Below are 12,781 nucleotides of genomic sequence, written 5' to 3' on the forward strand. Positions count from 1 at the left end.
CTATTTACTAATAGTAATATTACTATTACTATTTCTATTACTATTTATTATTTATGGTGCAACTGTAACGAAAACCAATTTCCCCGGGATCAATAAAGTATGACTACGACTATGACTATTCAGGGGATCGCTGAGCAGTGCAGATTGAAGGGCCAGAGGGCTTACTCCACACTGTATCTTAATGAAAAGGTACCTGACAAATTCTCTAGCCTGGCATTTTAATGAAGAAAAAACAATTCTTTTATTCTTGAATTGTGTCTGTATTTTTATAGCTCAGGATCCTATATGCCTTTCTAATCACTTCATCAATATACCCAGTATCTTAAATGAATCATGTCCAGAAACACTTATGATATCTTGTTCTTGTAATCCTTATGAGGAGGCCTTAAGCATCCTGGGTAGAAGTCACTTTGTGCCTCAAAGCAGGTGACCTCATTGAATACTAGTACAAGGATATGTAACACCCTGGGAAAGGTTTCACTGCTAAAGTAATGGTCTTTCTGTAGAAGCCGTGTTTGGGTTATGATTAGAGATAACGGCTGCTTTGGAAGTGTGTTTTTTGTGTTGTGGGCCTGACACGGGTGTGATCTGGGTTTTTTGGTTCAGTGGGAGATAAAGGAGAAGGCGCTGGAGAGAAAAGGTCACAGGACTCACCCGGAGCGGGGCCATGATTCGACAAACCTCAGGGAGATCGAAGGAGGATCGGTGAAGGGGAAACCGTGAGCTCCAACTTGTGCACATTAGACTGTTTCATTAAAATAGGTCCTTTTCTTTACTAACCCTTTAGACAAATTAAGAATTATAAAGCTAAATCGTTTAATTGTATGCTGTGAACTGCCTGTTATTTCGTAGTCCTTCTTTGTAACAGGGTAGTGAATTACGCAGCATCCACACAAGCAAGGGGTTTTGGGGGGGGGGGCTTGCGCTTCAATCTCCCACATTTGGCGGGGCCAGAAATAGTCTTCCTTAGACCTACACAGCTGACAGGATCAGAGTATCTCATCTATTTCCCGACATTTATTCCATTGCATTGGTAATTCAAGTGCTTTTCTACTTGCTTTGTAAACGATGCCAGAGCACTTTTACCTCTTGTTACCCATCTTCCATATTGTGAATGGACCCCTGCTTCAATCAATGGATGGACTCCTAACCCTACCTCAGCAATGGAACACTACAGACCACTTCTTGCACTCCCATCCACTTGACAATGACTGAAGAACCTAGAGCCCAGGGAAAAAGGCCATATGTCAATAAAAATAAATAACATGGGGCCCACATTATTTACACATAAGGCTTGATACTGAGGTTGGGGAAGAACTTATTGGTCACCTGGAATCTTCGAGCTAGTTTTATTCTAATATTGTACAAACTCCCTGCTACTCTCAGCAGAGGTTTCTCACATTGGTTTTGCATCCTGTGGAAAGGAGAAACACTGAGGAGGAAGGGTTTAATAAGAAATTCAGTGTTTTTTTTCCAGGCCACATTGGTGATCAAACATGAAACTCAGGCCATGCTGTTTCTTCAATCCATGTGCACATTTTACAAACATGAACGCAGTTAACCTTTTGAATTTTCTTCCCAATTTAGACTACATTTTGGTTCCCTTCTGAACACTGCACTGAACTCAAAATAGCAAGGCAAGTTTCCGCATGGGAGGTTAGTCCTTAAGTTGTTCCTGGCCTCGGTCCAAATTTACAATGTTTATTCAAAGTTCAAAATTCTTCATTAATTTTATTATCAAACTAAATATATGTCACCAAATACTACCCTGAAATCAATTTTCTTGCGGACATTCACCATAGAACAAAGAAATACAATAGAGTCAATGAAAAACTACACAAACACTGACAAATTGTGCAAATACAAAAAGAAACGAGTAATGACAGTAAATAAATAAAATCGAGAACATTAGTTGTACAGTCCTTGAAGGTGAGTTCAACGGTTGTGTACAATGATCAGTTCAGTATTGTGGTGAGTGAAGATTTCACGCTGGTTCGGAAGCCTGATGGTTGAGAGGTAAAATCTTTTCCTGAACCTGTATAACTCTTCTTGTTCATCACCACATGCTACCAACAATGTAAGGCTATAGACAAACACTGCTCCTCGGTGTCTATGGAAACCCCGCAACCAGCCAACTACGTAAGCCAGTTTATGTGGAGGCTGCATAAATGCTCAATTCACAGATCAAACAGAACACCATAAGCAGTTAAATATGTACACTTTATAAATCTTACTGCGAACATCGGTTAACAAAGAATACACTCTAAAAAATAAAACAAATAAAGGCGCTAAAGTTCGAATAGAGTTTTAAAAGTCAGCGCACTTAAGGTTTCGTTGGAGCTCAATATCCCACAGAACCTCGACCCTCCGTCCTCGGCCTCCGACAACCTGCATGGGACCACTCCTCGGGTAGTCGACCAGAGCGCCTCCGAATGCGACCTTCCTCTGTCTTCTCCGCCTGAAAAACCCGTCAAACCACACGGTCCCCAGCCATATGAGACAGAATATCACCCACAAGAAGAATAACATGGACACTCATTGGTTCGTTCTCTCCCTTATCAATAATATAACCCAAATAGGCAGGGAGAGAGAGAACTCCTAACATCGCAGTTATTATTACAGAAAAGCCATTTTATATAACATACAAAGAAGCTATTTTAGACACCTCAGCAGCCAGTGTAACCAAGACCAAGTTATACTTTATAACTTTATTGTCGCCAAACAATTGATACTAGAGTGTACAATCATCACAGCGGTATTTGATTCTGCTCTTCGTGCTCCCTGGAGTACAAATCGATAGTAATTATTAGAAATTTAAATTATAAATCATAAATAGAAAATAGAAAAGGGAAAGTAAGGTAGTGCAAAAAAAACCGAGAGGCAGGTCCGGATATTTGGAGGGTACGGCCCAGATCCGGGTCAGGATCTGTTCAGCCGTCTTATCACAGTTGGAAAGAAGCTGTTCCCAAATCTGGCCGTAAGAGTCTTCAAGCTCCTGAGCCTTCTCCCGGAGGGAAGAGGAACGAAAAGTGTGTTGGCTGGGTGGGTTGTGTCCTTGATTATCTGGGCAGCACTGCTCCGACAGCGTGCGGTGTAAAGTGAGTCCAAGGACGGAAGATTGGTTTGTGTGATGTGCTGGGCTGTGTTCACGATCTTCTGCAGCTTCTTCCAGTCTTGGACAGGACAACTTCCATACTAGGTTGTGATGCACCCCAGAAGAATGCCTTCTACGGTGCATCTATAAAAATTAGTGAGGGTTTTAGGGGACAGGCCAAATTTCCTTAGCTTCCTCAGGAAGTAAAGGCTCTGGTGGGTCTTCTTGGCAGTGGACTCTGCTTGGTTGGACCAAGTCAGGTCATTTGTGATATTGACCCCGAGGAACTTAAAGCTTTTGACCTGTTCCACTTGCGCACCACCGATGTAAATGGGGTCGTGTGGTCCGCTACTCCTTCTGAAGTTAACAACCAATTCCTTCGTCTTGCTGACATTGAGGGATAGGTTATCATCTTCGCACTATGCCACCAGGTTCTTAATTTCCCCTCTGTACTCAAACTCATCATTACCCAAGATACGGCCTTCAATTATGGTGTCATCAGCAAACTTATAGATTGAGTTCGATGGAAACTTGGCTACACAATCATGGGTGTACAGTGAGTACAGCAGGGGGCTGAATACACAGCCTTGTGGGGCACCAGTACTCAGAGTGATTGTAGAGGAGAGCTTGTCCCCTATTCTACAGCCTGGGTCCTGTCTGTGAGGAAGTTGGAGATCCAGCTGCAGATCTGGGTGCTAAGGCCCAGGTTCCGGAGCTTAGGAATCAGTTTATTTGGAATGATGGTATTAAAGGCAGAGCTGTAGTCAATAAAAAGGAGCCTTACATATGCGTCTTTATTCTCCAGGTGTACTAAGGAGGAATGTAGGGCCAGAGAGATGGCATTTGCCGTTGACCTGTTGCTCCGGTAGGTGAATTGCAAAGCGTCGAGGTTGACCGGTAGGCTGTGGTTGACGTGTGCCATAACCAATCTCTCAAAGCACTTCATAGCAATTGATGTCAGAGCCACAGGTCGATAGTCATTCAGGCATGCCACCTTGCTCTTCTTCGGCACCGGAATTATCGTTGCCTTCTTAAAACATGAGGGGATCTTAGACTGAAGCAAGGAGCAGTTGAAAATGTCAGCAAACACCCCAGCTAGCTCGCTTGCATGAGCCCGGAGAACCCACCCCGGGACTCATCTGGGCCCGTCGCCTTCCTTGGATTTATCTTCAGGAAGGCCCTTCTAACGTCCTCCTCGGTGACGACGAATCTCGATGCCCCCAGGTCCAGTTCATCCAGAGGGAGTGGAACGCTCCTCTTCTGTTCGAATGTTGCGTAGAATACTTTAAGTTCGTCAGGAAGAGAAGCGCCACAGTTATTGATAGTCCCAGCCTTTTCTTTGCGCCCAGTGATCTCATTTAGACCCTGCCATAGTCTACCGGCATCCATCTGGTTAGCCTGGGCTTCCAACTTGGCTCAATATTGCAACACACATCAAAGTTGCTGGTGAACGCAGCAGGCCAGGCAGCATCTCTAGGAAGAGATACAGTCGACGTTTCGGGCTGAGACCCTTCGTCAGGACTAACTGAAGGAAGAGCTAGTGAGAGATTTGAAAGTGGGAGGGGGAGAGGGAGATCCAAAATGATAGGAGGAGACAGGAGGGGGAAGGATGGAGCCAAGAGTTGGACAGGTGACTGGCAAAGGGGATATGAGAGGATCATGGGACAGGAGGCCCAGGGAGAAGGAAAAGGGGGAGGAGGGGAACCCAGAGGATGGGCAAGGGGTATAGTCAGAGGGACAGAGGGAGAAAAAGGAGAGAGAGAGAAAGAATGTGTGTATAAAAATAAATAATGGATGGGGTACGAGAGGGAGGTGGGGCATTAGCAGAAGTTAGAGAAGTCGATGTTCATGCCATCAGGTTGGAGGCTACCCAGACGGAATATAAAGTGTTGTTACTCCAACCTGAGTGTGGCTTCATCTTTACAGTAGAGGAGGCCGTGGATAAACATATCAGAATGGGAATGGGATGTGGAATTAAAATGTGTGGCCACTGGGAGATCCTGCTTTCTCTGGCGGACAGAGCGCAGGTGTTCAGCAAAACAATCTCCCAGTCGATGTCGGGTCTCGCCAATATATAGAAGGCCACATCGGGAGCACCGGATGCAGTATATCACCCCAGCCGACTCACAGGTGAAGTGTTGCCTCACCTGGAAGGACTGTCTGGGGCCCTGAATGGTGGTAAGGGAGGAAGTCGGCTTAGTCGGAGTTTGTATATTCTCCCCGTGACTGCCTGGGTTTCCTCTGGGTGCCTCACTTTCCTCCCACTGTGCAGAAGTGCTAGTTATTCTATTTATTAGTTATGGTGCAACTGTAATGAAAAACAATTTCCCCCGGGATCAATAAAGTATGACTATGACTCTGACTATGTTAGTAGATTATTTGGTCAATGTAAATAGGCTGATGTTAAATAGGTGGATTGCTGGGCAGTGTGGCTCATTCTCCCAGAAGAGCCTGTTCCACGCTGCATCTCTAAATAAAGTATTTGAGGGAACTCTGAAATGAAAATAAAATGTTGTTTCTGGCACTCTTCATCTCAAGAACACAATATAATTTTTCGGTGGTGGATAGTTGTATGAGCAGCTGGTGCATATCACGAGCCCTGGTTACGCAGGTAGACAATCTCTGAAGAGTATCAATAATGGCTGAGTCACCTGTCTTGTAAAGACACTGTTCAGAAGGCGGCAACGGCAAACTACTTCTGTGGAAAAACTTGGCAAGAACATACATGGTCATAGACCCATGATCACCCACGTCATACAACATGGCACATCATGATGATGATCCTTTTCACCGCCTTTTTTTTTATATAAAAGAGCCACAATATAAATGAATACCCTGCCCGCCATGATAACAGCATACCCCAATTCTTTTCAATTTACCTCCAGGTCTGCTCTGACCGAAAAATATGAGGCAAAGTTGGAGAAAGGCAGAACAATAAGTAATATTTTCTTTACTTTATAAATAAATGATTCTCACCTATTACCATTGCAGCTATTGTTAGCATCTCGTTCACACAGTCAAATTCACAAGATGCAAGAAGCGCTTTGGCAAGCTGGGGATCCAGGGGGAATTCTGACATAATGATTCCAACTTCTGACAAGTTCCCGTCATCATCCAGAGCAGCTAAATAGTCCAGGTCCTCCAGTGCCTGCATTAGCGCCTCTGGAGCTGAGGAAAGAAAGACAGTTCAAAGTCAATTATCATCAAAGTACGTATATGCACAATTTTCAACTCCAAGATTCGGTTTCTTGGGGCATACTCAGTAAATCTAAGAACCATAATAGAATCAATGAAAGACTGCACCCCACAGGACAGACACACAATGTGCAAAAGGCTGCAAACTGCAAATGCAAAATGAAAGAACAATATCAATAAGTAAATAAGTAAACAATAAATATCGAGAACTTGAGATGAAGAGTCCTTGAAAATGAATCCATAGGTTGTGGGAACCGTTCAGTGATGGGGCAAGTGAAGTTGAGTGAAGTTATCCCCTCTGGTTCAAGAGATTGATGGCTGTGGGGTAATAACTGTTCCTGAGACCTGGCAGTGTGAGTCCTGAGGCTCCTGTACCTTCTTCCCGATGGCAGCAGTGAGAGAGCATTGATGGCATGGATGGTGGGATTACCTAGATGAATGCTGCTTTCCTCTGATGGCACTCCATGTAGATGTGCTCAGTAGGGGGGAGGGCTTAATCTATGATAGATTGGGCCATATCCACTACTTTTTAGAGCGCTTTCCATTCAAGAGCATTGGTTTTTCTATTCCAGGCTGTCATGTAACCAGTCAATATACTCTTCACCACACATCCATAAGTGTTTGTCAGAGTATTAAAAGTCATGCCAAATCTTCACAAACTTCTAAGGAATTAGAGTCATTGCTGTGCTTTCTTTGTAACTGCACTTATGTGCCTCTGAAATGATAATACTGAGGAATTTAAAGCTGCTGACTGCCTTCCACCTCTGATCCCCCAAAGAGGATTGGTTCACTGCCTTGGCAATTGTGGGGATGACTTACAGCAGACTGAAACGTTTGAATATACAAACATTATGAAAGAGGATGTGCTGGAGCTTTTGAAAGGTATTAAGTTAGATAAATTGCCAGGACCAGTCTATTGTGGGAAGTGTGGGAAGAGGTTGCTGAAGAAATGAAGTAGAGATTAACGCAAGAAATTATAGACCAGTGAGTCTCACTTCAGTCTTACTTCGGCAAGTTATTGCAGAAGATCCTGAGAGGCTGGATTTATGAACACTTGGAGAGACACAATCTGATTAGGGGATAGTCAGTATGGCTTTGTCAAGGGCGGATTGTGCCATACAAGCCTGACTGAATTCTTTGAGGATGTAACAAAACACATTGATGAAAGCAGAGCAGTGGATGTAGTGAATATGGATTTCAGTAAGGCATTTGTTAAGGTTCCCCATGCAAGGCTCATTCAGAAGGTAAGAGGCATGGGATCCAAGGAGACCTTGCTGTGTGGATCCAAAATTGGCTTGCTCACAGAAAGCAAAGAGTGGTTGTAGATGGTTTCTATTCTGCGTGGAGGTCGGTGACCAGTGGTGTTCCGCAGGGATCTGTTCTGGGACCCCTCCTCCTTGTGACTTTTATAAATGACCTGGATGAAAAAGTAGAAGGATGGTAAATTTGCTAATGACACAAAAGTTGGGATGTTGTGGATAGTCTGGAGGTTGGAGGTTACAGCGGGACATCGATAGGATGCAGAAATGGGCCAAGAAATGGCAGATGGAGTTTGACCCAGATAAGTGTTAAGTGGTTAATTCTGGTAGGACAATTTTGAAGACAGAATATAATATTACTGGTAAGAGTCTTGGTAGTGTGGAGGATCAGCTAAATCTTGCGGTCCATGTACACAGGACACACAAAGCTGCTGCGCAGGCTGACAGTGTTATTAAGAAGGCGCATGATGTGATGGCCTCATCAACCATAGGATTGAGTTCAAGAGCTGTGAAGTCATGTTAAGGTAATACAAGACATTGGTTATATCCCACTTGGAGTACTGTGTTCAGTTCTGGTCAGCTCACTACAGGAAGGATATGGATATTATAGAGAGAGTGGGAGAGGAGACGTATTGATATTGTCTAGATTGGAGAGCATGCTTTATGAGAATAGGTTGAGTGAACTTGGCCATTTCCCCTTGGAGTGACGGAGGATGAGAGATGACCTGAAAGAGGTGTACAAGATGATGAGAGGCAATGATGGTGTGGATAGCCAGAGGCTTTTTCCCAGGGCTGAAATGGCAAACACAAGGGGCCATAGTTTTAAGGAGCTTGGAAGTAGGTAAAAGGGGGATATCAGAAATAAGTTTTTCCACACAGAGTGATGGGTGCATGGAATGCACTGCCAGCGACGGTGCTGGTGCAGATGGATACAATGGGGTCTTTTCACTTGAAGATGGTGGCGCGTGTGTATCGCGAGGCTCAGTGTCTTTTAATAGACTCTTAGATAGGTACATGGAGCTTAGAAAAATAGCGGGCTGTAGTAGCGAAATTCTAGGCAGTTTCTAGAGTAGGTTACATGGTCAGCACAACATTGTGGGCCGAAGGGCCTGTAATGTGCTGTAGATTTCTATGTTCCATGTTCATAGACCTCTGGTTTCCTCCTCCTGAAGTCAATAATCAGTTCCCTGGTCTTGCTAACATTGAATGAAAGGTTGCTGTTTTTGTGGCCATTCAATCAGATTTTGTCAGAATCAGAATCAAGTTTATCATCACTGCATGTGTCTTGACACTTGTTAACTTAGCAGCAGTTCAATGCTATACATAACATAGAAAATGAGAAAAATAATAATAAATCAATTACAGTATACATATATCGAATAGATTAAGAATCGTGCAAAAAACAGAAATAATATATATTAAAAAAGTGAGGTAGTGTCCAAGGGTTCAATATCCATCTAGGAATTGGATGGCAGAGGGGAAGAAGTTGTTCCTGAATCACTGAGTGTGTGCCTTCAGGCTTCTGTACCTCCTACCTGATGGTAACAGTGAGAAAAGGGCATGCCCTGGGTGCTGGAGGTCCTTAATAATGGATGCTGCCTTTCTGAGACACCGCTCCTTGAAGATGTCCTGGGTACTTTGTAGGCTAGTACCCAAGATGGAGCTGACTAGATTTACAACCCTCTGCAGCTTCTCTCGGTCCTGTGCAGTAGCCCCTCCACACCAGACAGTGATGCAGCCTGTCAGAATGCTCTCCAGGTACTGCTATAGAAATTCTTGAGTGTATTTGTTGACATGCCAAATCTCTTCAAACCTCTAATAAAGTAGAGCCGCTGTCTTGCCTTCTTTACAGCTACATCAATATGTTGGGACCAAGTTAGGTCCTGAGAGATCTTGACAACCAGGAATGTGAAACTGCTCACTCTCTCCACTTCTAATCCCTCTAAGAGGTCACTACCTTTGATTCGGCCACTGAATCAGCAAACTTAAGTATGGCATTGTAGCTGTGCATAGCCACACAGTCATAAGTGTAAAGCGTGTGGAGCAGGGGTCTAAGCACCCAGCCTTGTGGTGCAGCTGTGCTGGTGGAGATTGTTCTCAATCTGAACAGACTGTGGTCTGTAAATGAGGGAATTGAGGATCCAACTGAACAAGGAGGTATTGAGGCCAAAGTCTTGAAATTTAATGATTAATTATGAGGGGATCATAGTATTGCATCCTGATGTGTGCATCTTTGCTGTCCAGATGTTCCAGGGTTGAGTGAAGAGCCAATTAGACGGCATCTGCTGTGCATCTGTTGTGCCAGTTGGCAAATTGGAGAGGATCCAAGTCGCGACAAGAAATTACACATGGGTCCTTTTTGCAATACTACAGCTGCATGGTGGGTATCACTTCCAGAACGGGATCAAACAACCCAACTCTGGTGGCTATACAACTGTATAGAACTGGGTGTCGGGGTGGAGATACATCCCTACCAAAGGAGGTGCAACTTCCCTCTGCTCACCTGCAAATTGCCCTCGGGTGTAGTACCAGCTTAGCACCGCACCCCCCCCCCCCCCCACCGCACCACCACCAATCAGGGTCACATGAAGCCATGGGAGCAGTACAAGCAGCCGGTGCATATCACAAGTCCTGGTTATGTGACCACTGACGCCAGGCAGACAATCTCTGAGGAATATTGATAATGGCTGGGGTCACCCGTCTTGTAAAGACACTGTCCAGAAGAAGGCAATGGCAAACTACTCTGTAGAAAAATTTGCCAAGGACAATCATGGGCAAAGACCATGATTGCCCACATCATACAACAAAGCACACAATGAATGAATGAATACAACTGTACCTGCAGAAGAAAACCATACAGATTAGCCCTCTCCCAGATTGAATACACAGTGCAGCCATTCTGCTCTAATGGCTATACCCTCTGATAGATGACACTTCCACCCTGATAAAAAAAACTCAGACCATCTACCCAGTCTATGTCTTCTATCAGGTCTTCCCCCAGCTTCTGACACAATGGGAAACAACCCAAGTTTGTCCAACCTCACCTTATATCTCATACTGTCTAATCTAGGCAACATCCTGGTGAACTTCTTTCCAAAGCTTCCACACCTTTTCTGTAACGTGACAACCAGAAAATGCTCACAATACAACTTTTGCTACAGGAGACCGATCAACATGAAGATACCCAGTTGGACCACAAGACTAAGGAGCAGAAGGAGTTCATCTGGTCCATCAAATCTGCTCTGCCATTCCATCGTGGCTGATTAATTATCTCTCTCAACCCCATTCTCCTACTTTCTCCCTGTAACCTTTGACACCCTGAATAATCAAGAACCCGTCAACCTCTGCCTTAAATATACCCAATGACTTGGCCTGCACAGCCGTCTGTGGCAAAGAATTCCACAGATTCACCACCCTAAAGAAAATTTTCCTCATCTTTGTTTTAAACGGATGTCCCTAAATTTTAAGGCAGTGCCCTATGGTCCTAGACTTTGTCACTGTAGGATACTTCCTCTCCACATCCACTCTATACAGACCTTTCAATATTCAATAGGTTTCAATGAGACCCCCATCATTCTTCTAAACTCCAGTGAGTACAGGCACAGAGTCATCAAACACTCCTCATATGTTATGCCTTCATTCCTGGGATCATTCTCTTGAACCTCAGTTAATCACATTTATTTGCCTGTTTCCAGAACCTATTTTAAAGCTGCAATAGGAGTCTACCTACACCAAGTGTAGGTGCTTATGAATCCCAACCTGCACATAAAGCTGCCACGCTTCCCTTACCTGGTCTGTCCAGGAAGTCACACTGCCCCATGTCCGCAATATCCAGCCTCTTCAGCAAAAGTACCAGATGACTTAGGTTTGTTTCAGAGACTCGAGGTGGTGGAACCTCCACCATTTCATTGTGCAATGTTTCTGAGTACAAGCGGAAGCACTTCCCTGGGAAAAGAAAGTCCATAATATTAAAAGTTTAAAAAAACCCTGAGGATGTTGGAATTCTGAAATAAAAACAGAATGCTGGAAATTGTCCCAATTAAACAATGTCATCTTTAAAGCCCAGGTTCTTTCTCCTTTTGGCGCAAAATACCCAGCAACAAACACATGAATGGGCAGCCACGGATGTGTAGCACACAATGCTTTATAGTGCCAGCGACTACTGATTGGGGCTTACCAATAACTCCACTGCTGTACGTTCTCCATGTGACTGTGTGAGTTTCTCTTCAGTGCTCCGGTTTCCTCCCACATTCCAAAGATACAAATTTAGGGTCAGGGTTAGTTAGTTGTGGGCATGCTATATTGGCGCTGGAAGCCTAGCGACACTTGCGGGCTGCCCCCAGCACAATCCTCACACTGTATTGGTTGTTGATTAAAAAAAATATGGCATTTTACCGATGTTTCAATACACATGTGACAAACAAAGGTGATCTTTAAAATCCTTTTATGGCAATTCAAAAAGATTTGCAGCACCAGATGAACAGAAAGCAGGTCACCTATTTGGGAAGATTCCTTTGGCTGAAATACATAATCGAAATATATAGGAAAATGTGTCATTTACATTAATAAACAACACATCAAAGGATGTGCTGGGAACAGTCAATGTTTGGCGGAATATTGGCTTGTCGTCTTTTGCACATTGGTTGCTGTCTGTCCTGTTAGATGTGATGTTTCATTGATTCTATTATGTTTCTTGTATATATTATGAATGCCTGCAAGAAAATGAATCTCAGGGTTGCATAAGGTGACATATATGTACTTTGACAATAAATTTACATTGAACTTTGATAAAGGAACTGAACAACAACATCAAAACCAAGCCCCTTTCTGCTTAACAAGAGCCATGGTATTACAAAAGAGGTACGACCATGTATAGAAGATTGGCTGATTGGCAGGAGGCAAAGAGTTGGATTAAAGAGGGCTTTTTCTGGTTCGCTGCCAGTGACTAGTGGTGTGACACAGGGGTCAGTGTTGGGACTACTTCTTTTCCTTTAAATGTCAATGATTTGGATGAGGGAACTAATAGCTTTGCAGCCAAGGTTGAGGATGATTTGAAGATAGGTGGAAGGGCAGATGGTGTTGAGGAAGCAAGGTGTCTGTAGAAGGACTTAGACAGAATACAGTGCAGGGAAGTATATGGTCATGCACTTTGGCAGAAGAAATAAAGGTGTGGACTATTTTCTAAATGGGGTGAAAATTCAAAATTCAGAGGTGCAATAGGACTTGAGAGTCC

The 12,781-nt window shown here is 43.9% G+C and overlaps 1 protein-coding gene across 3 annotated transcripts in view; it reads right to left on the reverse strand.

Annotated features, from left to right (window-relative positions):
* LOC140196856 (putative pre-mRNA-splicing factor ATP-dependent RNA helicase DHX32) overlaps positions 1 to 12,781 on the reverse strand; it is a 128,518-nt gene that overhangs the window by 31,643 nt on the left and 84,094 nt on the right. For all 3 annotated transcript variants that reach the window (XM_072256746.1, XM_072256744.1, XM_072256745.1), the window contains 2 exons: positions 11,338 to 11,493; positions 6,071 to 6,262 (listed from right to left, as the gene is read on the reverse strand). In XM_072256746.1, coding sequence (XP_072112847.1) covers positions 6,071 to 6,262; positions 11,338 to 11,493 — 348 coding nt within the window. The remainder of the gene's footprint in view (positions 1 to 6,070; positions 6,263 to 11,337; positions 11,494 to 12,781) is intronic.

The sequence above is a fragment of the Mobula birostris genome, chromosome 4, assembly GCF_030028105.1.
Source record: "Mobula birostris isolate sMobBir1 chromosome 4, sMobBir1.hap1, whole genome shotgun sequence".
NCBI lineage: Eukaryota > Metazoa > Chordata > Chondrichthyes > Myliobatiformes > Myliobatidae > Mobula > Mobula birostris.